At 42.3% G+C, this 25,063-nt stretch overlaps 1 protein-coding gene across 1 annotated transcript in view; it reads left to right on the top strand.

Annotated features, from left to right (window-relative positions):
- Positions 1-25,063, top strand: part of TEX2 (testis expressed 2) — a 132,053-nt gene that overhangs the window by 83,326 nt on the left and 23,664 nt on the right. The window contains exons 3-7 of the mRNA XM_056857476.1: positions 3,745-3,945; positions 5,801-6,137; positions 12,176-12,423; positions 13,453-13,596; positions 24,828-24,927. Coding sequence (XP_056713454.1) covers positions 3,745-3,945; positions 5,801-6,137; positions 12,176-12,423; positions 13,453-13,596; positions 24,828-24,927 — 1,030 coding nt within the window. The remainder of the gene's footprint in view (positions 1-3,744; positions 3,946-5,800; positions 6,138-12,175; positions 12,424-13,452; positions 13,597-24,827; positions 24,928-25,063) is intronic.

The following is a 25,063-nucleotide window of genomic DNA, read 5'->3' as shown; positions in this document are numbered from 1 at the left end:
TGAATATTTATGAGATGACCACCTGGGCCTGGTGTTAAGTTTTAGCTTAGTAGCTTCATGGTACCCAGGAGATGGGCAGATGGCCATTTTGGGTAGATAACTGCTCTGTTGGAATGGCCTTTGCAAGTGAGATACAGAAGGGGTTTGATTATTTTATATTGTGATCCTGCAAAACTAAGTCATTCTATATGAGTCAGAAGGTATGAGAAGTTCAGGGGGGCTAGCAAAAGAACCTGTGCTGATGTCTTCCTGCTGCCCTTGAGGTGTCAACGGCCTATCAAAAGATGTCAACAGCCTAGCCTGCCAAAGATCCTGTTTTCTACTTGGTGCTTGTGATCTTTGGGTTGTAAAAGAAAAGAACGTTTTTTCTTCTCCTCTGGTATCCATTGACCAGAGATTTGATGGAGTCTTGTATCCTCCCTTTCTGCATTCCTGCATTTATGGCATCTGTTCAGGTCAATAGTTTCTGAGTTGTGATGCTCCCGGAGTTTGAAGGAATCAACTTTCCTGGGGTTGGAAGGGGGTGTGGTGTGGTGATGGTGGGAACATAGGAAAGATCTGCAATTATCAGCACTTTCTGAAGACAGATTGCTGAAACCATCACACTCTGTGGAATTTGCTGCCACACGATGGGGGTGACTGCTGCTAGTTTTGATCTGAGTTCAGTGAATATTTTGATTGTGCTGCTGTGGCACTTCCAGTTATCTTTGGAAGTGTCCGCACTGTTGTGGAAAGACTGCTTTGAGCTGTAAACCGGCGTGAGATGTTTGATGGATACACTTTGAGTAAAGCATTAGACGGAATGTGCTTAGAAATGCTCCATGTGATATCATTATACAAGACTATATTTATAGACACAGTTATGCAAGTGAGGCTGTTTTAACAAAACTGAGTTGGAATGACAGCTAAATTGAGATCCATAGTCTGCAGGCACAATAGTACCCTTGCTAAAGCTAAGCAGGTCTGGGTTTGGTTAGTGCCCAACTGGGTTTCCATGTGGTCCCTCTTGAGTCTAAGGAAGGATCCATAGTTGAGCTCAAGATGAATGAAGTTCAAATAGCCAAGACTGTTTAGTCTGTGAAGAGCTACTATCTCAGAGAGCATGCTTCTCTGATCATGCCTTCTCAATATGCCAGTTTTATAGTGATGATTATAAGGTGGGGTGTGGTTAAACTTGCAAAGAAGATAATGGTGCCACATATTTCTGAATACGGAGATTGGGTCTAAGTAATGATGCCAGCCATTTTGTATGTAAATGTTGTTCATTATGTTCAAACTTCATTCCTCTTGAGCTCTCCTATGATTCCTTTCTTGACTGCCTTCAAAAAAGTGTGGTAGACAATATTGGGTCAGAAATGTTGGATTGGAGTTACATTTTCACATAAAGGTTTTATATTGTTATCTCCTTTATAAAAGCATTAAAAAAACGGGGAAGACGTTTTCATAAACTGTCCAGCCATTGTGTTAGGACAGTTCTAGAGAAAATGTGGGGGAAACTTCCATTTATGTAATTGATTAGGATCCAGCCAACCTTTTTTGCTCAATCCCTCCCAGTTCCCTTCCCTATTACTGCTCCTATAACACATGGCATTTCTCTATGCACGTCCCATGATCCTCAGCATTGCCTTTCTGTGTTCACGCTTTCCTTTGTCATCCGTAGAAAAACGGGCTGCATCCAACCCATCGTTATCTGTATGTTGAGACAGCTGGAATGAAATAGCTAGAGACCTGGGGGGAATTCTTTGCTTGAGGTCTGATTTTTCTAAGTACTAACCAACATGTATTTTTAATGCGCCAAAGAAATGAAGGTGCTACTTTTTTGTTTGAGAAACAAATGAGATGAAATTCTACTGTGGTTAGATGGATCTGGCAGAGTTTAATCCACTTGATTTATTGTACCCGTTGCATCACATTTTTGGTGTAAATAATATAGAGCAGCATGTGGTGGTTCTGTCATCCATTAAATAAATGCAAGAGTATGGAATAGATCAGGGGTCTCCAACGTGTTGGCCATGGGCACCTTTCCTGGCACCTGCCAAATATTTTTAGAAAGTGGGCAGGGCCAGGTGGGCTTTTGCCCAGCAAGTCTTCTAATTGGCCATTGGAGATTTGGTTGGCTGTGCAGATTTTTAAAAAGGTTGCTTTGGCAGCAGCAGCTATCACAGCACAAGGACCCTCACTGTGTGACTGAAAGTAAGTTGCAGCAGCCATTTTGTGGCCACACCTACCACGCTGTGTCAGAATTCCTGTATGCTTGCTAGTGAGCTGACCATAGGTTGTCTATAATATTTGAAGGTGCAGCTAGGGGAAGCAAGTACACAAGGTGATTGTCCAAGGCAGTTGGTTGGTTGGAAACAGTTAAAGGGCCCTCCTGTCTGTATTATGGTAGAAGGAACTATGTTAACAGGAACTGTGTCCCCCGGGGAAGGGTTTTAAGGGAAAAGTGTCTCTGCCTACACTTGGCAGTTCAATAAAACCTTTGTTATGAGCACAACTGCTGTTGATATCCTTTCATTATCATAACACTGTTCCCTCCCACTCATTTGCCAGTTGACTTGTCTGCATTGCTAGCAAGCTAGTTGCTTAGTTACTTTGCAGCGCCTTTTTTATTTCCCCCCAAGTATGAGTGGTAGGCTCATCTCCTTATCTGTTTCCTCTTCCTTAATGGTGCACTTTGTAAGACCAGTGTCATTCTGTTCTGATCCTTTTCCAGTCTTCCTCAGTTCTATAAGTGTTTCTACTCTCAGACATTACAGAAAAGATGTGGCTGGCATGCCATGGAAACATAGGGCCTGCTCACTGCTATAATAACTGAGGAGTAATTTCCATGAAAACCCCAAAAGGGGTCGCCATAAGTCCTCTGTGACTTGACGGCACTTTATACACACACAATCTTTGTGAAGGCAGTGCCCCTTGGGTTTTGGAGCTGGGTCAACCTAGGGGTGCCTCGTCGGCTCCAGACCAGTTGGAGAAGGAGACAGAACTGTCCTCCCCCTCAGTGGCTGCCAGCTTGACCTTCCTGTGATTCACAGGCCAACCAAGAGCCAAATCCTCCTTGGCCTCGGCTAGCCCCAGTTTATATGCTGCGGGGCTATTCTGGACCCTCCCTAGCTCCTCCCAAGTCCTCACCCTGGCCCTGCCTCCAAGAGCCTATACAGGGCCCTGACCCTCTGCCAGCTCTTCTGGCTTCCCTCTCTCAGGGATGCCTCCCAGGCTGGGCCATGCGGCGCACCACAACCCATCCTCACCCTGCACCAGTCAGCTGTTTGGCGGCGAGGTACAGGGCGGTGCGGCGAGCCTCAGAGCGTCCTGCCCTGACTTCTTCCGGCTCTTCTGGGGCCAGGTGGGCAGTGGTGATACCCCTGGCCTCCTGAGGGGGTGCGAGGCCCACCCCATTGTCCTGCCTGGCGATCTGTGCCTGTCATTGGCGTCGCCGCCCACAGTCTCACACTGCCCCCGTAATATCTTCCCAGGCCCTGGGCTTTTTCAGCCAGTGTGGCACGTCCCGCCGCCGGCACCTACGGGCCCCTGGTGAGTTGGGGGTTGCTGGGGAGGCCCAGATCAGGCTGTGAGGGAGGTGACCCGGGACACACATCATTCTGAATCTTATTCTTGGAGTAGAAGGTATCTTGAACTTCTTCTGCTATAGGCTTATATAGACTTTTCGATTACTCTGGTTACTACTTGGATATATTATGAACTAAGCATCATGTGTAATAATGCTGTGTGTGTTTTTCTCACTAGGGCTGGATGAATGAGATCTCCAACTACGATCCAGAAACCTACCATGCTACTTTGACTCACTCTGTCTTTGTGAGACTTGAGGGAAGCACCTTAAGACTTTCAAAACCCAACAAAAATATTTCCAGAAGGGCAATCTATAATGAAGCAAAGCCTGAAGTTGTCTATATTAGCCAGAAAATTTATGATCTTACAGACAGCAAGGTGAGCGTGGGTGAAATTTTATCTCACATGATTGATTATTGGTCAACCATATTGTTGCTTCTGATGGTAGAACTAGCTGTTAAATGACATGAATTGCTTGCAAAAATGGCACTACTGTGTCTTGTTCACACACACCTTTCTGCCAGTAATATCTAGGGACCCTCAAAGTGTGGTGTGATATTGCACTGTTTCCCTGTCTCCACAAGTTCCATGCCATTAAAGCAACCCAGAGGAAGGGAAACTTGGCAGCATGGTTATGCATGCTGAGTGTCCCTAGATGTTATGCGAGAGATGGGAACCTAGAGCTTCTGTATAAAGCAGCAGCCTTGTGTTTGCTGTAACATCTGGCTCTAACTGATTTTTAAATCATACCTGCTTTTTGCAGGGCTGCTTTCCCCCATATAAAATAGGCTAAAATTATCCTGCCTTGTTTGTTTCATTTATTTCTCTCTTCTCCCACTTACTTTTTTTCCAAATATAGGAGCTATTCGTCTTTCTTAAGAGTATAGAAATTGATTAAAAATCAAGGCCAGAAATAAACAGTGGAGCAGTGTTGAGTATGAAGTTAGGAGTAATGGCTATTCTGGATAATTAATATAGTACAACAATATAATCTTGTATATATGGCATCAGGGTTCTTTCCCCAGGTGGAAATAATTATTGGATTTTAGAGTTAAAATTGAACAGCTTTTGCATTATGCGAGCTGTGCTTGTAAAATGTAGGACCTTTATAAAGAATGGAATAGACCAAACGTAACAGTTGTCCGATAGTAAGTTTGAAATATGCATTGTATTAGTACAGAGCAAGGTGAGTAGGCTCTCTGACCTAATCCCCTGTTTATTTAGTAGCACCCTTTTCCTCCAAATTACTCAGGGTGCTGTACATTAATCTCCCCTCCTCTTGTTTATCCTGACAATATCCCTGAGGGGATTGTTAGGCTAAGAATAGTTGACCCAAGGCCACCCAGCAAGCTTCATTTGAACATGTGTCTCCCAGGTCCTAGTCCAGCACATCATTCATCATGGCTAGATGCCAAAATTATTTGGAAAATATCAAGGATCTTGTATGCAGTAACTATTTGCATTTAACATCGGATGGAAATGCATTTACCCTGTGTGGCCATTTTGGAATGGGGATTGTGTTATTGGAAAAATCTATGTCAATTACAAGCTACCAAAAAAAAAAAAAAAAACACCTCCGAAGTTTGGTTATTGGCCTACTCTGGCACCAGTTGTCTCTAGCATTTCCTGCTGCTGAGGTCCACTTTTATCCTCTTCCTTTAGACTTACCTAGCAATAGAAGGGATGCCAGCCTCCAGGTGGGACTTGGGGATCCTCCAGAATTACAGCTCATCTCCAGACTACAGAGACCAGTTCCCCTGGAGAAAATGGATTCTTTGGAGGATGGACTCTATGGCATTGTACCCCACTAAGGTCCCTGTCCTCCCCAGGCTCCACCCCCAAATCTCCATGAGTTTCCCACCCTGGATCTGGCCACCCTACCCCCCCCCCATCCCTCCAGTGACCAGAGGGACCTCACAATCCTAGATGGCAGTGGGGCCATCTTTAATTTCCCAGTGCAATTTCCAAGTAAATTTCCAAGTAAAATCTTTAATTTCCCAGTGATGTAAGATAAGCCTTCCCTATCCCCATCCTTCTTTGCTTTTCGCCTCCCCTCCCATGGCAAGATAAATTTCAGAAAGCTCACTTGTTATCTGGGAATGTTTTAAGAAGCCCATGAAATACCAGCACTTTTCCTCATCTCTATTTGCAACTGATTATGTGTTAAGCAATGCATAGAGTATTGTATTCCCTAGTGAGGATGACTTTGAAACTCTTACGACTTGTTTTCTAGATTCATCTGGTCCCCAAAAGTTTGGCTCGCAAACGAATCTGGAATAAAAAGTATCCTATTTGCATTGAGCTTGGGCAGCAAGATGATTTCATGGCTAAAGCCCAGACTGATAAAGAGACTTTGGAAGAGAAGCCATCCACAGAAAAAGCAGAGCTCAGTAGTGAAGAATCCAAGAAACAGTCTCAGGATGGAGCAAAGTCGACTACTCAGAAGGATCAAGTGCTTTATCTCTTTGGAAGGACTGGTAGGGAGAAGGAAGAGTGGTTTAGGAGATTCCTTCTGGCTTCCAAATTAAAATCTGAAGGAAAAAAGCCAGTTGTATGTGGAAACAAGCCAGGTAGGAATTATGTTCAAAGTTGATATTGGTATTAGAGGAGGATTTCTTCTCTGTCTGTCTGTCTCTCTTTCTCCTAGTAAGATATTCAAAATATCAGTTTATAAACATTGCATATTCCAGGAGAATTATGTATTCTGTGTGTTTAACAAGAAAATAGCTGGTCAGTAGTCTGAGAACAGTTTTAAATCTTCTCATTTTATAATATAAACCATTTTTAGCGATCCATGTTTTTATATCGCATATTTAACAATTAGAATATTGAGTAGAAATAAGACTTAGGGTGAAGTTCTTTGACTATCTTTCCATTTCTATAGCAGTGGAAAGCTATGCCTAAACTATACTATAGTACCTGATGTTCAGATGTGTGCATGTGCTTGCAGTACTTAATAACATTTTAGTCTAAAAAGTTAGCCCTCAAAATTGCTTCTTTTTTGCCCATTAATTAAATTAGATTTTTTTAATACCACCTGTCCAGGGAATCTGCCTATGGTGGCTTACAAAATGAAACATCATAAAAACAAAATATTAAAAGTTATTACTAAAAATCCAATCCCAGTGTACTGGGATTTATATCCCGCCCTCTTCCATCACAGCAGATCTCAGGGCGAGTAACAACAGGTCAAATATATATTTTAAAACAGAAAGAATTAAAATAGATTGAAATGGTGCCCTAAGCTCCCAGCAGAGCTGGCTCCCGAGAATAACAGACCCTCCGCAAAGTAAGTGGGGAGGGGGACCGAGGAGAGCATATACAAAGGAGGTCTCTGTCCTGTGACCGGTGGATGTAATAGAGCAGCTGAAAGTCCTCAACGATGCGCCTGGTGGAACATCTCTGTCTTGTAGGCCCTAAGGTCCAGATATTGCAGGGCCCTTGTCTCCTCAGGCAGAGAATTCCACCAGGCGGGCCACAGTTGAAAAGGCCCTGGTTGAGGACAATCAGACTACTCTCGGGCCAGGGACTTCCAGTAAATTTTGAGAAGTAGAGCGAAGCATCCTTGGGTGGACATAGAAGGAGAGGCAGGCCCTCAAGGATGAGGGCCCCAGACTGTTAAGGGCTTTAAATGTTAAAACCAGTAACTTGAATCTGATCCAGAAGCATATCGGCAAAAACTTAGGTAAATACTTAGGTTGTTCAAGGTCCTGGATCTATGGCAATCTGGCGAATGGTTCATTCTGGGAGGCCTGCTTGAACATATGAACACATGAAGCTGCATTCTACTGAATCAGACCCTTGGTCCATCAAAGTCAGTATTGTCTACTCAGACTGGCAGCAGCTCTCCAGGGTCTCAGGCGGAAGTCTTTCACATCACCTACTTGCCTAGTCCCTTTAACTGGAGATGCCAGGGATTGAACCTGGGACCTTCTGCATGCCAAGCAGATGCTCTACCAGTGAGCCATAGTCCCTCCCCAACCAATGCAGCTGGCAACCAATGCAGCTGGTGGATGATAGAAACTCTCCAAGGGTTCCTTGTTAGGACCCTTGCAGCTGCATTCTGTACCAATTGAAGCTTCCGGAGGAGTCTCAGGGGCAGCCCTACATAGAGCTAGTTACAGTAATCCAGCCTGGATGTGACCGTTGCATGGATCACTGTGGCCAAATCAGAGCAAGATGGGTAGGGGGCTACTTGCCGAACATGGTAAAGATAATAAAAAGCTATCCTGGTAACAGTTGAGACCTGCTGCTCCATGGTCAGCGACACATCCAGGACAGCACTCAGACTCCTGATGGATGGTGTTGTCTCTAATTGTGTCCCGTTAAGAGCTGGTAACTGTAGCCCCTGTCCTAGTCCAGTCTGGCTCAACCACAGGACCTCCACCTTAAATGGATTAAGTTTCAGCCGGCTCGGTCTCAAATCACTTTACCACATCCTCCAGGCAACTAGTAAGGTCCATTGCTGCCGATCTCAACTGGTCGTCTATCAACAGGTAGAGCTGGTAATCATCCGCATATTGGTGACAGCCCATCTCAAAACTCCTGACTAACTGGGTAAGAAGGTGCATGTAAACATTGAAAAGCGTTGGGGAGAGGACCGACCCTTGTGGCCCCCCACACACCAGGGAGTGACAGGGTAATACCTTCCCCCAGCGCCACCCTTGTCCCCGACCCTGGAGAAAGGGGGAAAATAATAGCTTTCAGTCTAAAAGCACACTACAATGTTGTTAAAAGACTAACCCCTTAATTAAAAGCCTGGATTATCTTCTTATAATCTGCTAATAAAATAACTTCTGATATCTGCCTTTAAAATGCTAAAGTGTGACCAGATGTCGTTGGAGAAATGTTTAAGAAAAACAGAGAACTCCAGCTGAAGGAGTGCTTATGACTACAACTGACATGAATCTAAAGTGTTCTAAAGTTACTCCGGCAGGGAACATCCGACATACTGGCTAAGATCTGTGATTTGAATAAGTAATGTGGGTAGCCTTTAATTTTTAATAAGCCCTTTTATCTTTCCTCTTGCTTTAGGAGAGTGTCTTCTTCCCTTCCATTCCCTCCCAAAAAACATTTGTGGAACAAAATGTTTTGGGAGGTTTGTGGCCTTCAAGGTAGATTACTTTAAGACAGTTCAGTAATCTAGAGTAGCAATTGGGCTTTAATTGAGCCATATAGCATGTAATACTGCCCAAACAAACACACACACAAAAAGATGTTGAGGCAGATTCTGCAAAGTAGTTCGAAACTAGAGAGATATCCAGTAGAAACTGAATTGCTGCACTAAACTTGGGTCTCTGTCTTCCCCTTACTTTACATGACCATATGAACTTACCCATCTGCTTTGGTCATCTTTGGTAGGGTGTTGAATTAAAAAAAATTCGGTATAGTTCGGATTCGGCTGAATTCGGCCCATTTAGATTCGGCATATGCCGAAGTCCGAACTCCCCCACTTCGGGTCCGTGCAATTCGGCGGGAATTCAAAGTTCTGGAAAAAAATTCGGCCGAATAAAGCCATTAAAAACACAACCGCGCCTTTCCGCGGCTCTGGGGGGGCATTTTTTGGGTTAGAGGTCCCAAACTTTCAGCGGAGCTTCAAAGGACCCTTCTTGCCAGACCCCCCAAGTTTTGTAAAGATTGGGTCAGGGGGGCTGAGATATGGGCCCCGAAAGGGGTCCCCCACCCTTAATGTGCATCTCTGAGCCGAGCTTGCCGCCCACGCACAAAGCTCCCAGCCCCGACAAACAGCTGAGAAGTTTGCAAAGCAACCCAGCTGTAAAGCAACACAAACAAGTAAAGCAACACCTTTGCAACTGTGCAAAGCATGGAAAGGGACAGAGGCAGCTAGCTATGCATAAGGAGCAGGAGGGGGTGGAATTTCCCCTTTTGCATCGGACTGGGACCAGGCAAATGCATTCTTTAAGTCATCGTTTGAAAATCAGTTTTGAGCAAGGATCAGAATAGACCTAACCAATCTTATGAATGAGGATACACAACTGAACCCCCCCTCAAACCAGGGAGAGAGAGACTCGAGGGGGCACACACACACCCAGGCAGAACGGGGGAAAGCCCCCTTTGGCTTCCCCCCCCACCCACAGAAACTGCTCCCTCCCCACACACACAGACTCTGCTTTCCCCCCACACACACACACAGGAGAAAAAGTATAGATTAAAGCCCCCAAAAGGGGCTTACTGTGGCTGTCTTCTGTTCCATTAGGAGGGGCTGGGAGGAGGACTGGGTAATCCAAGACGATTCCATTTAAGCATGGGATGTTTTGCTCTGGAGATGCATACAGGGTGATCCATTCATCCCAATAGGGGAAAGAAGAAAGCCCAAAACTTCGGGGGCCCTGACCCAATGTTTACAAAACTTGGGGGGTCTCTTAAGAAGGCTTGTCTAAAGCTCTGCTGAAAGTTTGGGGTCTGTACCCCAAAACCAGCCTCGGAAAGGAGTGAATGTGCACAAGCACCCCCCCACACACACACACGAGGATTTCTCTCTCTCTCTCTCTCTCTCTCTCTCTCTCTCTCTCTCTCTCCCCGGCCCGGCCGCACATCAGCTGATTCCTCCAGTATTCAATCCTGACTGATTGGCCAGAAGAAGACCCAGCTTGGCCGCCGATTGGCCAGGGGAGGAGAATGCTGCTTACTGACGGTTATGCTGCTTACTGACGGCCCGAATTGGCCGGATTTATTCGCGACCTCCCGAACTCGCTGAATTCGGGGGGGCCTTTTCCTGCCATTTTTGAGTTTGATTCTTCCCGAACTAAAAACCGCCGAATCAGGGGAAATTCGGCTGTTTTTCAGTTTGGGCCGAACTGAATCGACAGCCCTAATCTTTGGAGGTTTTGTGTTGTGTGCCCCTGCTAGGGCTAAATGGGGGGCAGCCCAAGAAAGGACCTTCGCAGTCATGGCAGCAAAACCTTGGAATACCCTCCCCAGGGAGATTTGATGTCTCCCTCTATTGTTGTCTTCTTCCAGCGTGTGAAGACTTTTTTGTTTTGCTTGGCATTCCATATTCTTATTGGCTCTCCTCCCTGTGAGTGTATTTATGTGTTATTGAGAGCCAGCGTGGTGTAGTGGTTAAGAGCAGTGATTTGAAGTGGTGGACTCTAATCTAGAGATCCGGGTTTGATTCTCCACTCCTCCACATGAGCAGCGGAGGCTAATCTGGTGAACTGGGTTTGTTTCCCCCCTCCTACACATGAAGCCAGCTGGGTGAGCTTGGGCTAGCCACAGCTCTCTTAGAGCTCTCTCAGCCCCACCTACCTCACAGGTATATATACCTCACATGAGTGTGTTAAGTGCTGTCAAGTCGCTTCCAACTCTTGGCGACCCTATGAATCAATGTCCTCCAAAATGTCCTATCTTTGACCGCCTTGCTCAGATCTTGCAAATTGAGGGTTGTGGCATCCTTTATTGAGTCAATCCATCTCTTGTTAGGTCTTCCTCTTTTCCTGCTACCCTCACATATATCTTGCTAATTATGTACTTTAATTCCTGAAAGGAGTTTTTTTTCACATATATCTTGCTAATTATGCACTTTAATTCCTGAAAGGAGTTTTTTGTTTGTTTCCCTAGCGTTAGTACTGTTGGCCACAGCTGTTTTAAAATTAAAAATTTGATAGTAAAAAGAACTTCATAATACATCCTGGGACAACTTGATATTGACTAAAATAAGATCAATCGGAGTCTCTCTTGATTACTTGGTTCCATTTACAGAGGCGCACATTTTTAAAATAATCAGACATCGTCTTTTAGATATAGAGTTACAATGGTTGCATCCTACTCAACCTTTTGTCTGCTCCTCAGCAATGTTGTGCCTTTTGAATAAAACAGACAGTATTCCCCATTATTTTTATAATTTGGATATACCTACTCTCCGTAGAGCTTTCTCTCTTGCCAGGGTCAATGCCTTCCCATCTAGGATACTGTATGGAAGGTTCCATCAAATCCCAATTCATGAACGGACTTGCCCCTGTAATTCAAATTCCTTGGATACAATTGAACATATTTTATGTGATTGCCTTCTATACGAAACACCTCGTAGAAAATGGTTAAAAAACTGGTTACATCCCAAGTTTTACCTGTCTAATAAAATTAAATGTCAATTTTTAATGAATGATTCAGTTCCAGAGGTTACTGTGGATGTCGCCAATTTTTTAGTAGAAGTGTTAAATGTCCAAAAACGTATAACCTCTGATATCTGATGTTACTGGCTATGATTTTATCTTATCGGTTTTAAGATTTATGACCATTGTTCGTATCAATTGTAACAATTTATATGCCATTAAAGGTTTATGAATGAATGAATGAGTACTGTTGGCCACAGCTGTTTTAAAATTAAATATTTGATAGTAAAATGTGTGCATGACAGAGAATTTGCTAAACAAGACAATGATATCGTCAGTTAGATTCTAATACGCAGTGATTTGGGGTGTATGTCCCCTTAATTTATTTTATTTACCTACCCTCTATGAAAACTGCCATGTGCTAATCTTTCTATTCTAACAACCTTGTAATCACTGCATCTTAAACTTCAGACTTTCATAGCCATCCAGCTTTGTGTTTGATCATTTATTAATGATAGTGGGTTCCCCCCCCTTAGGATTTTTGCCAGCACACAGTCGATCCGATAGCCAGACTGGAATTCTTACGCACAGTCGAAGCAGCAGTAAAGGAAGCATAGAAGAAATCCTCTCTCAGCCAAAGCAGAAGGAACTGGCAGCCATCGTGAGACAAAAAATGTTTTTGGATTACAGTGTGTATATGGCAAAATGTATTCCACAAGAACACAGAAGCCCCACCGCAAGCCCTGTTCACAGTGCCGACAGTAGCCCTACTGCTGTGAAGAAGGTGAAGTTTAGATTAAGTTCTGTGCATTGTTCTCAGTCTTCCATTGTGCACAATGGGTTTCTTCTTACCGATGTTTTAGTGTTGGGAAAGAGAACGGCTTTGCTCCTTTTTGGCTTTGCTCCTTTTTGCTGTCTGCATTTTCCGTCTAAATTGATGTCTTGTTGACCTTTACTGACTTCCATAATGTAAAGAGTAGTGGGGATTCCAGAGCTGGTGTAACTCTTGTTGTCATGTTGACATGCTTACTGTTCCAGAGGTTGGATATGGTAAGAGGAGCTGAATGTTGCTAACCTTCTCTCAGAGAATCCCCCTGTATAGTATTATTGAATCTGTGACTTAGAACAGCCTTGAACACATGAAGCTGCCTTATACTGAATCAGACCCTTGGTCCATCAAAGTCAGTATTGTCTACTCAGACAGGTAGCTGCTCTCCAAGGTCTCAGGCAGGGGTTTTTCCCAGCACCTACCTGCCTAGTCCCTTTAACTGGAGATGCCAGGGATTGAACCTCAGACCTTCTGCTTGCCAAGCAGATGCTCTACCACTGAGCAACAGCCCCTCCCCTTGGATATCACCTGGGAAGTACAAGTTCTCCATTTGTGATTCCTTTCTCTCCCAACTTATGCATAACATTTCAAGTTGTTACCGAGCTGCTAGGTATCCTTGGGAGCTCTTATTGACCTTGCCTGAATTCCTTCTACCAGCTTTCCTCAGGCATGGATGAAGCCTCCACCCTTTCTGGCCCTCTTGTCCATATGGGATATTCTCCTGATGTTGAGGAAGGGCAGCGTGCAGCAACTGGGTGGACAGCTGTGTCTGCAGCCTCTGGCTGCTGTGGGGGTGGGGTCAGCTGACCCGGTCGGTGGTCAGCTGCCCTGGTGCCCACCTAGATCTGGCCCTGCCTACTGCATGTGTTATGTAGTTTCCTAGTAGATAGTAACCAACCAACATAGATATATAAGTACCTTCAATGTAATTCAGTTGTATGAATTGCTATAAGTGGACAAACCATTCTCCTTTCCTATTGGTAGTTGCCAGATGTCCATAGTGAAGAAGAAGAGCAGGAAGCATGGGTGAATGCTTTGCTGGGAAGAATATTTTGGGATTTTTTGGGAGAAAAGTATTGGTCTGACCTCGTGTCTAAGAAGATACAAATGAAACTTAGCAAAATAAAGGTATGAATACTTCTCAAGATTCTCTTCTCCTTATTCTTGAATATGAATCTAACTACGGTTTGCATGTGTTGATGATGCATTCTGGTTAAATGCATAAGAAGTCTTTGTGTTGATGATAACTTCACTTTGGTGATCTCATTGACAAATGAGAATGATTTGAAGAACAATTTTTTCCATCTTTTGCTTGCTTCCTGCTGAAATAAATAGCTGAATACAGTCAGTTGCCTAAGTACTGCCCTTTCTAGACTTGCCAACCATGAACTGACAGCTGAGATGGAGAGATCTTTTGGCGAGTTCGCCTGTCTTGGACTTTGATTGGATGAGCCGCTTTTTGCTTTGTTTTCAACAGAAGTCGTGACCTCCCTTTTTTCTCATCATGTTAAAGATGTTGTCACTTTTTGCAGGTAGTTCACAACCTGCTATTATCCAAGTTAATTCGTAAGCTTGATATTTCTTAGCACTGGAAATGCTAATCGCCACGTTGTGGTCAGGAAGTAGTTTTCCTCCAAGGCAGATTGGCCAGGGATCCTGGAGGGGGTTTTTTGTTGGCCAACTCACAGGCATGGAGGTCACTGGGGATGTGGGGAGGGGAGGTAGTTGTAGATTTCCTGCATTGTGCAGGGGATTGCACGAGATGACCCTGGTAGTCCCTTCCAACACTATGATTCTATGATTTTATAAGATATACAATATTAGGAGAAAAACCAGAAATACATGTAGTTTAAAAAGTGGCATTTTTGGAGCCCGTGAATTCCCTTTCCTTTTTTTCCCCTTTACCGTGCCAGTGATTTTTAACTTTGACACATTATAAACAGTGCAATATACAAGCTGGTATTAAGGTGGTATAGGTCAGTGGTGGTGAACCTATGGCACGCGTGCCAAAGGGGCACTCAGAGCCCTCTCTGTGGGCACGTGCGCCGTCGCCCCAGCACAGAGCTCGCCTGAATTCCTTACCAGAGGGACATGGGGCTGGGCTGCTCCCCTCCCCTTTTCGACGTGCGCCTGAGGGCATTTCTCACATCACCTGCCCTTCTGCCCAGCAGCCCAATGGGAGCACTTCCTCCCTCCCCTGTCACATGCGGCAGGGCGGCTCACATGCCGAGCGGCTCACATGTGTTGTGAGGGTGCGGCGCGGACGGCAGCCTGTTGAGTCTGTGGCAAAGGTGATTCCCGTGGTGGGGTTGGAGAGGAGCTAGGTTGGAGGGGAGCATAGCTCTCAGCATGGCATAGCTGGAGGGGAGCAGAGCGCTCGGGCCACAGCACGGGCTTTGTGGCGCCTCCCACCTTTCAGTGACATCCCCTACTAACAGAAGAACACCCACTTACCCAGCATGTAATTAACCTGTGGAACTCCTTGCCACAGGATGTGGTGATGGCATCTAGCCTAGATGACTTTAAGAAGGGATTGGACAAATTTCTGGAGGAAAATTCCATCACGGGTTACTAACCCTGATGGGTATGTGCTACCTCCTTATTATAGATGTGGGCCACTAAACTAAAACCTCAGTATTCAAGTTAAATTGCTGTGTTGGCACTTTGCGATAAATAAGTGGGTTTTGGGTTGCAGTTTGGCCACTTGGTCTCTAAAAGGTTCGCCATCACTGGTATAGGTGGACTATGCAATCAGATATCCATTTGGAAAAAAATGTACCAATGTTCAATATAAAGTTTTATATTCTGCAGTTTTGCTTTAAAACTATTTACTGATGCACTTTGGTTCCCATTCGTGCATTAAGTGCTACACCCTGACCTACTGAAATATCAGAGGTTCCCAATTCTTGGCAGAGCTTTGGAGGGGAAGCAGTGAAACTTTGGCAATAGATGCAAATGAGAGACTAGCTGTAAGGATTTATTCCTGGATGCTAATCAGATGATGGTGGTGATCTACATGGAAATGAGTGATAGTCTTCCAGGTGAAGTTCCCTTCACATGAATGTTGTAGCCAAAACAAAGGACCAGGGGAATGTCCAGTGGGTTAATTCTGTGCGTCACCACTAAGCTCTGGCCAAAGGAAAGAACTCTGAGATATCCTTACCTTTCTAGGAGCCAGTGTAGTGTAGTGGTTAAGAGCGGTAGACTCTAACCTGGAGAACCGAGTTTGATTCCCCACTCCTCCACATGAGCGGCAGACTCTAATCTGGTGAACCGGGTTGGTTTCCCCACTCCTACACATGAAGCCAGTTGGCTGGCCTTGGGCTAGTCACAGTTCTCTCCAAACTCTCAGTCCCACCTACTTCACAGGGTGTCTGTTGTGGGGAGGGGAAGCCAGTAAGCCAGTTTGATTCTTCCTTAAATGGTAGAGAAAGTTGGCATATACAAACCAACTCCTCTGGGTGGTTAATCAAGGCGTCTGGGCAGCAGTTAGAACATGGTGCTGAGCACAAGGATTCCACCAAAATGACATCTTATTTGAGTATCCCTTATGTTTAGTAATGCTTTTATTGCGTGTTGTGACAGCCATTTATTCCATGTTGTGACATTTCCTGCTTCTGCCAGCAACAGCCACTGTTGTAGAGGGGGAAGATACATGGCTTGTGGTGATGATACAAAATGGGACAAATAATGCTAGAAGTTACCGGGGAAAGGGGAAGAACTGGAAGTAGTCTATTCCATTAAAACCATAAGAACACTCTGCTACTCTCTTTCCTTCCCTTGCAGACAGTAATAATCTTGGCCTAATAATGTTTTTACTTAGAATGGAAAAACTAATTTCCCTCTTTCTTTCTTTTTTGAGCATCCTATTGTTAAAGCTTTATTCCTTAATCAAGTTGGCTAAATTGCATCTTTTAAAGTAGAAAGTTCTCTAAGTTCCTTCAGAAACCACAACAGGAGTGGTGTTCTGGATAATGTATTTGTCAGTTGGAAACCTGTAATTCCGTTTAGGGCACCAATCCAAGCACAGCATCAGCTCTTCTTACACTCTCCATTTATCACCACTGAATGCATCTTTGGCAAACACATGTGAAGTAATGGTCTCCTAGTATGCAGCACTAAGCAGGTCAACTTAATTAGCTCTTTCTTGCACAACCATTTGCTTGTCTATGCTGCTGTCCTGGTAATTCTTGCTATACTAGCGGAAAGCTGCTTTACCAGTTATCAGTCTATAAATACAAAGATGGAAACCACAGCCAGTGCACCGTGAGGAGTTAGGGGGAAAAGATGCTAGAACCAAATCTCACATTGCATCTCCTGCCATACATTCTCTTGCAAGAGCACAGTCAAGGAAGAAAGGCAGGCAGGGCAATAAGTAGAAGCAGGACCCAACTACCCAGATGCACGCAGACTAGATTAGAAAGGACACTACCTCAGGCAATCTCTTGTTGCAAACTGGGATCAAAACAATATGTCTCAAGGAGGTCCCTGATTTCCCTTTTTAAAAAATCTGGGCAGATCTGAGCAGAGGAATGTGAGGTTGTGTAACCCTTACACTCCTGGTTGTTCTCAAGCTCAAAATTGCCCTCCTCCAAGTTACTTTTACCTGTGTTCCTCTGTGGGTAGAAAAAGTAGCTTGAAGAGGGCAATTTTTTTTTTTTTTTTAGATATTTTTATTGATTTTTAGAATTATCTGGGGATACAGGAAAGGAAAAAGGGTAAGGGAGGTGTAAAGAAAATACGTTTGTTAACCCCTAACATAGTTTGCTTAGTCATCCTTTTTTAACATATTGTATTTAATCACCAAAATCATTTTCATAACATTTAAAAGAATCTATTACTGTTTTCTAATCTTAATAAATTCCTTAAAAAAAGAAAGAAAGAAAAAAGATTGATTGTTTATCTTTATTCAAGTTTTGGATATGTGGTTGAAGTACTTCTGTTAGATATTCTCGTTTTTTTGATAGGTTATATATAATCATAAGCTTTATTTTCATAATAAAGGATTTTTTTATTATTTTTTAGTTTTAATATATTCATAGAAAATTTGCCATTTGTCTTTGTTTGATTTTTGAGTGTCTGACTGTAGTAGCTCTGTTAGATGTGCCATTGTTATAAATTCATATGCTTTGTCGATCCAAAGTTTGATTTTCGGTATTTTTTCTGTTTTCCACATTGATGCTAGAACTATTCTTGCCGCCGTTGTTAGATATTTTAATATAATCTGATGATCTTTGCTGTATTTGTCTGGTACTTTGCTTAAAAGAAAAAATTTAGGATCATATACAATAGGTTGACCGATTATAGTTTCTATATCCTTATGAATCTTTTTCCAATATTTTTGAATTAATGTGCACGTCTACCAACAGTGATAGAAAGTGCCTTATGATTTCCCGCATTTCCAGCACAAACCGGATGCTGAACTGTTCATATTTTGAATATCACTCAGTGTAATGTATCATCTATGTAGCATTTTGAGCCAGTTTTCTTGAATTCCTTGGCTGAGAGTAAATTTGAGATTTCCCCGGAATAGCTGTTCCCATTCATCCGTAGTTATAATCTCATCAAGGTTTTCCATCCACTTAATTTGGCATGATTTTATTTGTTCGTCTTCTGTATCATATATCAGCAGTAAGCGATAAATTTTGCCTAATAAGTGATCTGTCGACTTACTTATCAGCTGTTCAAAGTCTGTTTTACCTTGCAAGATTCCTTGGGTCCAGCAATCCTCTTTAAATCTTGAGGTTAGTTGGTAGTATACCAGCCAAGACATCCGCGGGTAATCAGTTTGTAGTTCAGTTATTGTCTTAACAGATCCATCTGTTTTTATCAAGTCCTGGTATTGTAATGTCCCGTATGTTTTCCTCTCAGTTATTGACCCATAAGCATTAAATGGTGCCATCAGCAGTGATTTTTCAAAACTTAATCTGGGTTTTAGTTTTCGCCACACCTCCACCATATTTTCTACAATGGGATGGCTTTTCATTTCTTTTAGTCTCTTCTTCCAGTCCTTTCCCCATAGTAATTGATGTACTCCACCCTGTAAGCTTGCTAATTCTAATTTGGTGGTTCTTTCGTTATTTTGCAAAATCCAATCTTTAACCCACACCAAAGTTGCCGCTTGATGGTAAATCTTTAGATTTGGAAGAGACAAACCTCCTCTTTTCTTTGCGTCCGTCATAATTTTAAATTTTATTCGAGGACGTTTTTTATCCCAGACAAATCTATTAATTTGTCGTTGCCATGATTTTAGTGCCTTTTCAGAAATCTTTATGGGGATGGTTTGAAATAGAAAGTTAAATCTCGGGAGTATATTCATTTTAATTAGGGATATTCTGCCCAGCCAGGAAATTTTTAATTTAATCCAACTTTGGAGATCACATTCAATCTTATTCCAACTCGTTTGATAATTATAATTATATAGGTCTTGAGATTTTTTTGGAAAATTTATTCCCAGATACTTTATTGGTTTAGTAGAGTTTGTGAATCCTGAGATATTTGTTATTTCCAATTCTTCTTCTTTAGATAAATGCTCTAAGAAAATTTTTGTTTTAGCCTTGTTGATTTTATAGCCTGCCAGTTGTCCATAGACATGGATATCCTTCATAAGTTCTTTGATGCTAGGTTTTGGTTGTGAAATTGTTAGTTGAACATCATCCGCATATGCTCTGATTTTAAATTCTTCGCCTTGAACATTTAGACCGGATATTCTTTGATTCGTTCTGATTTTGTTTGCCAGTACTTCTAGCGTTAAGTTAAAGAGTAAAGGTGATAAGGGACAGCCTTGCCTAGTTCCTTTTTCAATATTGAAGTCTTTAGTCAGGGTACCATTAATTATTAATTTCGCCTGTTGATCCGTATAAATGCTAGATATCCAATTGAATAAATTACCTTCATTACCTATAGTGTAGACCACCTGTCTCATAAAGCTCCATGAAATATTATCGAAAGCTTTTTCCGCGTCCACAAAGATGAAGGCCATTTTCTCTTTTCTGTGTTTTACAAGTTCTCGCGCATTAATCAAAAATCTAATATTGTCCGCCATATGTCGTTTAGGTATAAAGCCAGTCTGGTCTGGATGTATCAACTTGTCTGCATAAGCTAACAATCTTTGTGCCAGTATTGTAGTGAGTATTTTATAATCTGTGTTGAGCAACGATATTGGCCTATATGAGGAGGGTAACATCCGATCCGTTCCTTCTTTAGGGATGAGTGTTATAAATGCTTCTTTCCAAGAATCCGGCACCTTCTTGTTCTTTTGTATTTCATTCATAACTCTCACTAACGTTGGGGCTACTTCATCCCTAAGTGATTTATAATATAAGGCCGTAAAACCATCAGGCCCTGGCGTCTTTCCACTCTTTAATTTCTTGATCGCCTGTGTTACTTCTTCTAAGGCGATTTCTTGGTTTAAACCAATTATGTCCTCTTTGGAAAGATGGTTTAAATAATTCTGCTGAATATAGGTTTTTATTACTTCCGTTTGTTCATTTTGCTCCTTCTCTTTATATAACTCCTCGAAGTAGTCCAGAAAGCATTGTGCGATTTCGTCATCTTTATATGTTGTCTGCCCTTTCAATTTTGCCGCCTGTATTATTCTTTTTTGTTTTTCTGTTTTGAGCATGGCTGCTAAATGTTTGCCCGGTTTATTTGCATGAGCGAAGTGTTTTTGCTTTATAAATTTTAGTTTTTTTGCTATCTCGTCTGTATAGAGTATATCAATTTCGTGTCTGGTCTTTTTCAGCTCTTTTAGTGTTTTTTTGCTATTTGTTCGCTGATAAGTCTGTTCTAATCGAGCAAGGTTAGCTTGAAGATCCGTCAAGTGTTTTTCCCGCTCCTTTTTATTTTTTGAGCCTAATGAGATATAAATGCCTCTCATATATGCCTTTGAACAGTTCCAGATCGTTGCATAGCTCATTCCTTGCGTTTCATTTCTCAATAGGAATTCCTTAAGTTCTTCACGGCCCTTGTTGAGATCCCTCTCTTTGATCAACAATGCATCATTCAGTCTCCATCTGAATGTTTTCTTCTTTTGATGGTGCCATTTTATTAGTATTGGGTTATGGTCAGATAAGATCCGAGGTAGTATTTTAATAGAGTCTAAATTTTTCAATAAATTGGTCGATGCCCAACACATATCAATTCTTGAAAATGTTCTGTGTTGGTCCGAATAGAATGTATAATCTTTGGCCTTAGGATTTTTAACTCTCCAAATATCCACCAGGTTAAGACGCTTCATGTCTGATTTTACCTTTTTTGGCAGCTTGCCACTTTTTTGATTTTTTGATCTATCCAGTTTGGTATCCAGAACTCCGTTCATGTCCCCTATAATGATGATCTCATACTCCAATTGTTCTTCCAGTGACGAAAAAAGTTCTGTAAAAAAATTTTCTTTTGACGTCAACGGCGCATATATAGAAGTTATTATTTTTACTTCACCTGTGGGAAATTGCAATTTCAATGTTAGCTGCCTACCTTTGGTGTCTTTTATAGTTTCCAATACTTTAATAGTGGGATCTCTAATATATATGGCAATGCCCCTTTTCTTTTCTGACGCCGATGATGTGTACACTGTACCAAGTCGTTTGTTGTTTAGTAAGTAATTATACCTTTTTTGTATGTGTGTTTCTTGCAGGCATATTATGTTCGCTTTGTATTTAGAGAGCGCATGAAAAGTTTTGTTTCTTTTTTGAGGTGTATTTAAACCATTTATATTGATGGATATTATTTCTAGGCCACTTGCCATAGTGTTTTCTATTTAAAGGCTGCCACCTCATCCATCAGCTCTTCTTGACTTGTTGCGGAATTCTTCTTTTTATTCCGTGGTGAGCTGGATCCATCAGTTCTATAACCTTTTCCTTTAGCCTTTGTTTTAATTTCTTCTTCTAAATCGTGTGCTTCTTCTATTGTTAAGACTCTACCAGTAGATAATTGAACGCTTAGGAAATACGGGCCCACCCATCTGTATCTTATCTCCCGTTCACATAATAGCTTACGCAGGGATTCCAGTTCACGTCTTTTTTTCCTTACTAAAAAGGGTTGGTCCGGAAAGATCTGTATCTCTCTTCCTTTGTATATTAGAGGGTCATCTCTTTGTTTGTTCAATATATCTTCTTTTATCCGTTTATCTGCAAATTTTATTAGGATTTCCCTTGGCAATTTTTTGGATGTTGCGTATTTAGAGTTGACTCTATAGATTTCCCTGATATCAACCGCTTCTTCGTCGATCTCTAGGTAGGTAGTGAGCAGTTGGGTCATACTTTCTTCCAAATTCTCTTGAGGCATATCTTCTGATACATGTTGGAAACGCAAGTTGTTCTCTCTTACTTGCATTTCCGTCGTAGCTAGTCTGTGTTCTGTTTCCTCTGTCCACACTTTATGCTCTTGTTGCATTCTCTCTGTCTTTGTTTGTTTTATTTTAAGTTTCTTGATGTCTTCTCTGTTATCCAGGATATCCTTGGCATTCTCCTCTATTTTTTGCTTAATGTCCTGGAGACCGGTCGCCAACTCCTGTTTAACTGTCTGAACTTCAGACTGTACTGTTCGCACATCCGTTTTGACCAAATTACATTCTTTGGTCAGCCTTTCTAAATCTTTGTTTACTTTGTCCATTTTACTATTTATTTGGTCCACTTTTGCTTCTAGTTTTTGTTCAGTTCTTGTTAGTTGAGATGTTAGCGCTGTCAGTTGACCTGCCAATTTATCCAGTGCCTTCTCCATATTGTTTTGTGACCTGCTAGACTTTTCCTGTTGAGGGTGGTAGCTTATTGATTCTTCTGCACTATCAATCTCTTCTTCCTTTTCCTCTTCTTCTAGATTTTTTCTTGAAGTCAGATTTTCAGCTTTATCTGTTTTTCTATTTTTTTCCCATTAGATTGTATCTATATATCTTTCTTCTAGTTTGTAACTGTGTATAGTTACCAGACATGCACAGCTATAGAGTAATAAGATTAAGGATTTTTATATGCTTAAGTATTTAGTTAGATATTGATCAATCTTATTTAGGATATTCAAGTCAAGCCGCCCACACATCAGTCAATTCAGTACAAGCACATCAATTGCAATACAAAGCACATCAACTGCAACACCGGAATATGAATATTTTAACTTTTTTACAAAGATTAGACTTATTTAACCTTATTTTTTTTTCAAAGCTTCTAGTTATTTATAGCACCCCCTGTGCAGTTAATGTTATATTAAATATCTTCACAAAGTTTCCATAGGTGGGAAGCAAATGCTTTTATCCCCCCAGTTTAGGTCTAGTAAGGCACACAACTATGAATTCTGGGAATTGTAGTCCTGAGTAGTACCGGTTGACGTCACCGGAAATTACCGAGCTGCAGGCTTGCCTTGGCTGCAAAGTTCTGCCTCCTTGCGAGTAACCTGTCTGGTTGGCTGTCGGAGCCCCCCTTCTATGTCAAGGGTCCCCCTTCAGGCCAGCCGTCCCTCGCTGCTTGCTCTGCCCTTCGGCTGGCTTCCTTCTCTCGCCGCCGTCTGTGCCGTTGAAATGCCGTCCTCCGCTGGTCCCGCTGCCTTGCCTTTGCTGCCGCAGGCACTGGTCTTGCCGCCTCGCCGCCGCTGCCTCCGGTCTCCGCTCAAGCTCAAGCTCCGGTACCTTCCTCCTCCACCAGGGAGCTGCACCGCCGCTCTTAATACGCAGAGTAGTTGTACCGCTTTGTCAAGAGGTATCCGGCAGAAAGGACAGAGAAAAAAAAGAGAAGTTAGTAAGCTCTTACCGTTTAATAGTCTGACTGTATTATTATTAACATTTATACAGCAAATTAGGGGGTAGTAAATTAATATGGACGGAGAAAAGGGGGGAAGGGTTTGGGGGGGGTAGTCGGTTGGGAGGTCAGAGCTGTATAGGACTCGCCTGAATTTCGCCTGCTGGAACGTCCAGAACCCCTTTGTTTGGAGTAGCGACGATCCTCCTCTCGTTGAGAGTTGAGATTCAGAAAAAAAAATTCTGACTCAGGGCTAAAAGTATTTAGTTTTTAGCCACAGCAACGGTGAATTTCTCTCCCGCTCCTAAAGGTGCGGCCGCTCCGCCATCTTGCCCAACCGGATGTTTTTCGAAGAGGGCAAATTTTGAGCTGAAAAACAATTGGAGAAGAAGAAGCCTCTTCCTCCAAATTATGCAACTTGTGGCCTGGCTTTTATCTTGATTCTTAACAAGGAACATTTTACAATAGTGCCCTCTTTCATGAACACAGTAAAGAGCAAGGGAAATTAAAAGAGGTTACGTCTGTTGGGCATGGTTGTTAAAAGATTCTCCGTGTACAGTGGTAGGATTCCATTGAATTTCAGGTGCTGGGAACAAACAGGTTCTGCTTGTTCTGCTTGGGAGAGTCCCAAGGCCTTTGGAGACCCGAATGCTGGACAAGATGGATCTTGGTGTGATCCAGCCAGGCCATTCCTATATTCTCCTATTCCTGTTAAAAAACATAAAGTTTTCCCATTTAAATGTATGGGTTTTTGTTTTTTTTAAAGACTTCACCACTAATTGCAGATTCTACTTTGAACTGTTCCTTTTAACCAGCCTAGGCTAGCCTGTTCTTTGAAGCTAAGCAGGGTAAGTCCTGGTTAGTACTTGGATGAGGGACCACCAAGGACGTCCAGGGTTGCTATGCAGAGGCAGGCAATGGCAAACCCACCTTGGTTCATCTCTTGCCTTGAAAACCCTACGGGATTGCCATAAGTCCCTACGGGATTGCACTTTCTACCACTGTTGATAAGGAGTTGTTTGGTGGGGTGGTGGGGTTTGTATTACTAACCCTGTATGGTAGAAGAAAGCATTAGTGGGAATTGGTCCTGGTCAAGTTTTGAATGCTTATAGTTTATGCTTTTAAGTTATTTCATGCCAGTCTTTTAACAGTTGGATCAGAATTACTTGAAAGTTTATTTTTTGCAAGAAATACGAAGTACATCTCTGATTTTTAAAAATCGGGTTTTTTTTTGCAAACTTAGCTCTGAATATTGCATCTTTAATGTACATTTCCTAAACTCCTAAGTTATAGGTGGGCTCTTTTTTAATTACCTTAATTTTACAAATTAGAAGTGCGTCCTCAGGATCTCTTAATGGTTAAAGAATACCTAGTTAAGTGGTCGAGAGTATGTCCTGTTAAGAACACGGACCTTGCCGGACATCGCCAGTGTCCACACTAAACTAGTGCTTTGCAAGAACCCCGTCAATCACCCAATCTAAGGGGACCCACCAGAAATGGGTCAGTGGGCTGCCTCCTGCCCATCTCTGATTAAAGAAGCCCTTTTATTATATGAATTTTAATGTCTTAGTATCTTCTCTGTCTACCTTGATGCTGCTAAAGGGTGTTTGTTTGTTTGTTTGTTTGTTTTCCAAGTTGCCATACTTCATGAATGAGCTAACGCTAACTGAACTAGACATGGGAGTTGCAATGCCGAAAATCCTTCAAGCCTACAAACCCACTATTGATTACAAAGGTAATACATAAAAGTTGTTGGGTGTTTTAAGAATAAAAGGTGTCCTGTAGTTAGCAACTTCTTATGGTTTGATATTTATTTATTTATCCTGATCAGGTGGAAAGATAGCATTAAAATGTTTAAATAAATAAGTACA

This window comes from Euleptes europaea, chromosome 1, assembly GCF_029931775.1.
Source record: "Euleptes europaea isolate rEulEur1 chromosome 1, rEulEur1.hap1, whole genome shotgun sequence".
Classification (NCBI taxonomy): domain Eukaryota; kingdom Metazoa; phylum Chordata; class Lepidosauria; order Squamata; family Sphaerodactylidae; genus Euleptes; species Euleptes europaea.
This window is presented reverse-complemented; position numbering and strand designations above follow the sequence as displayed.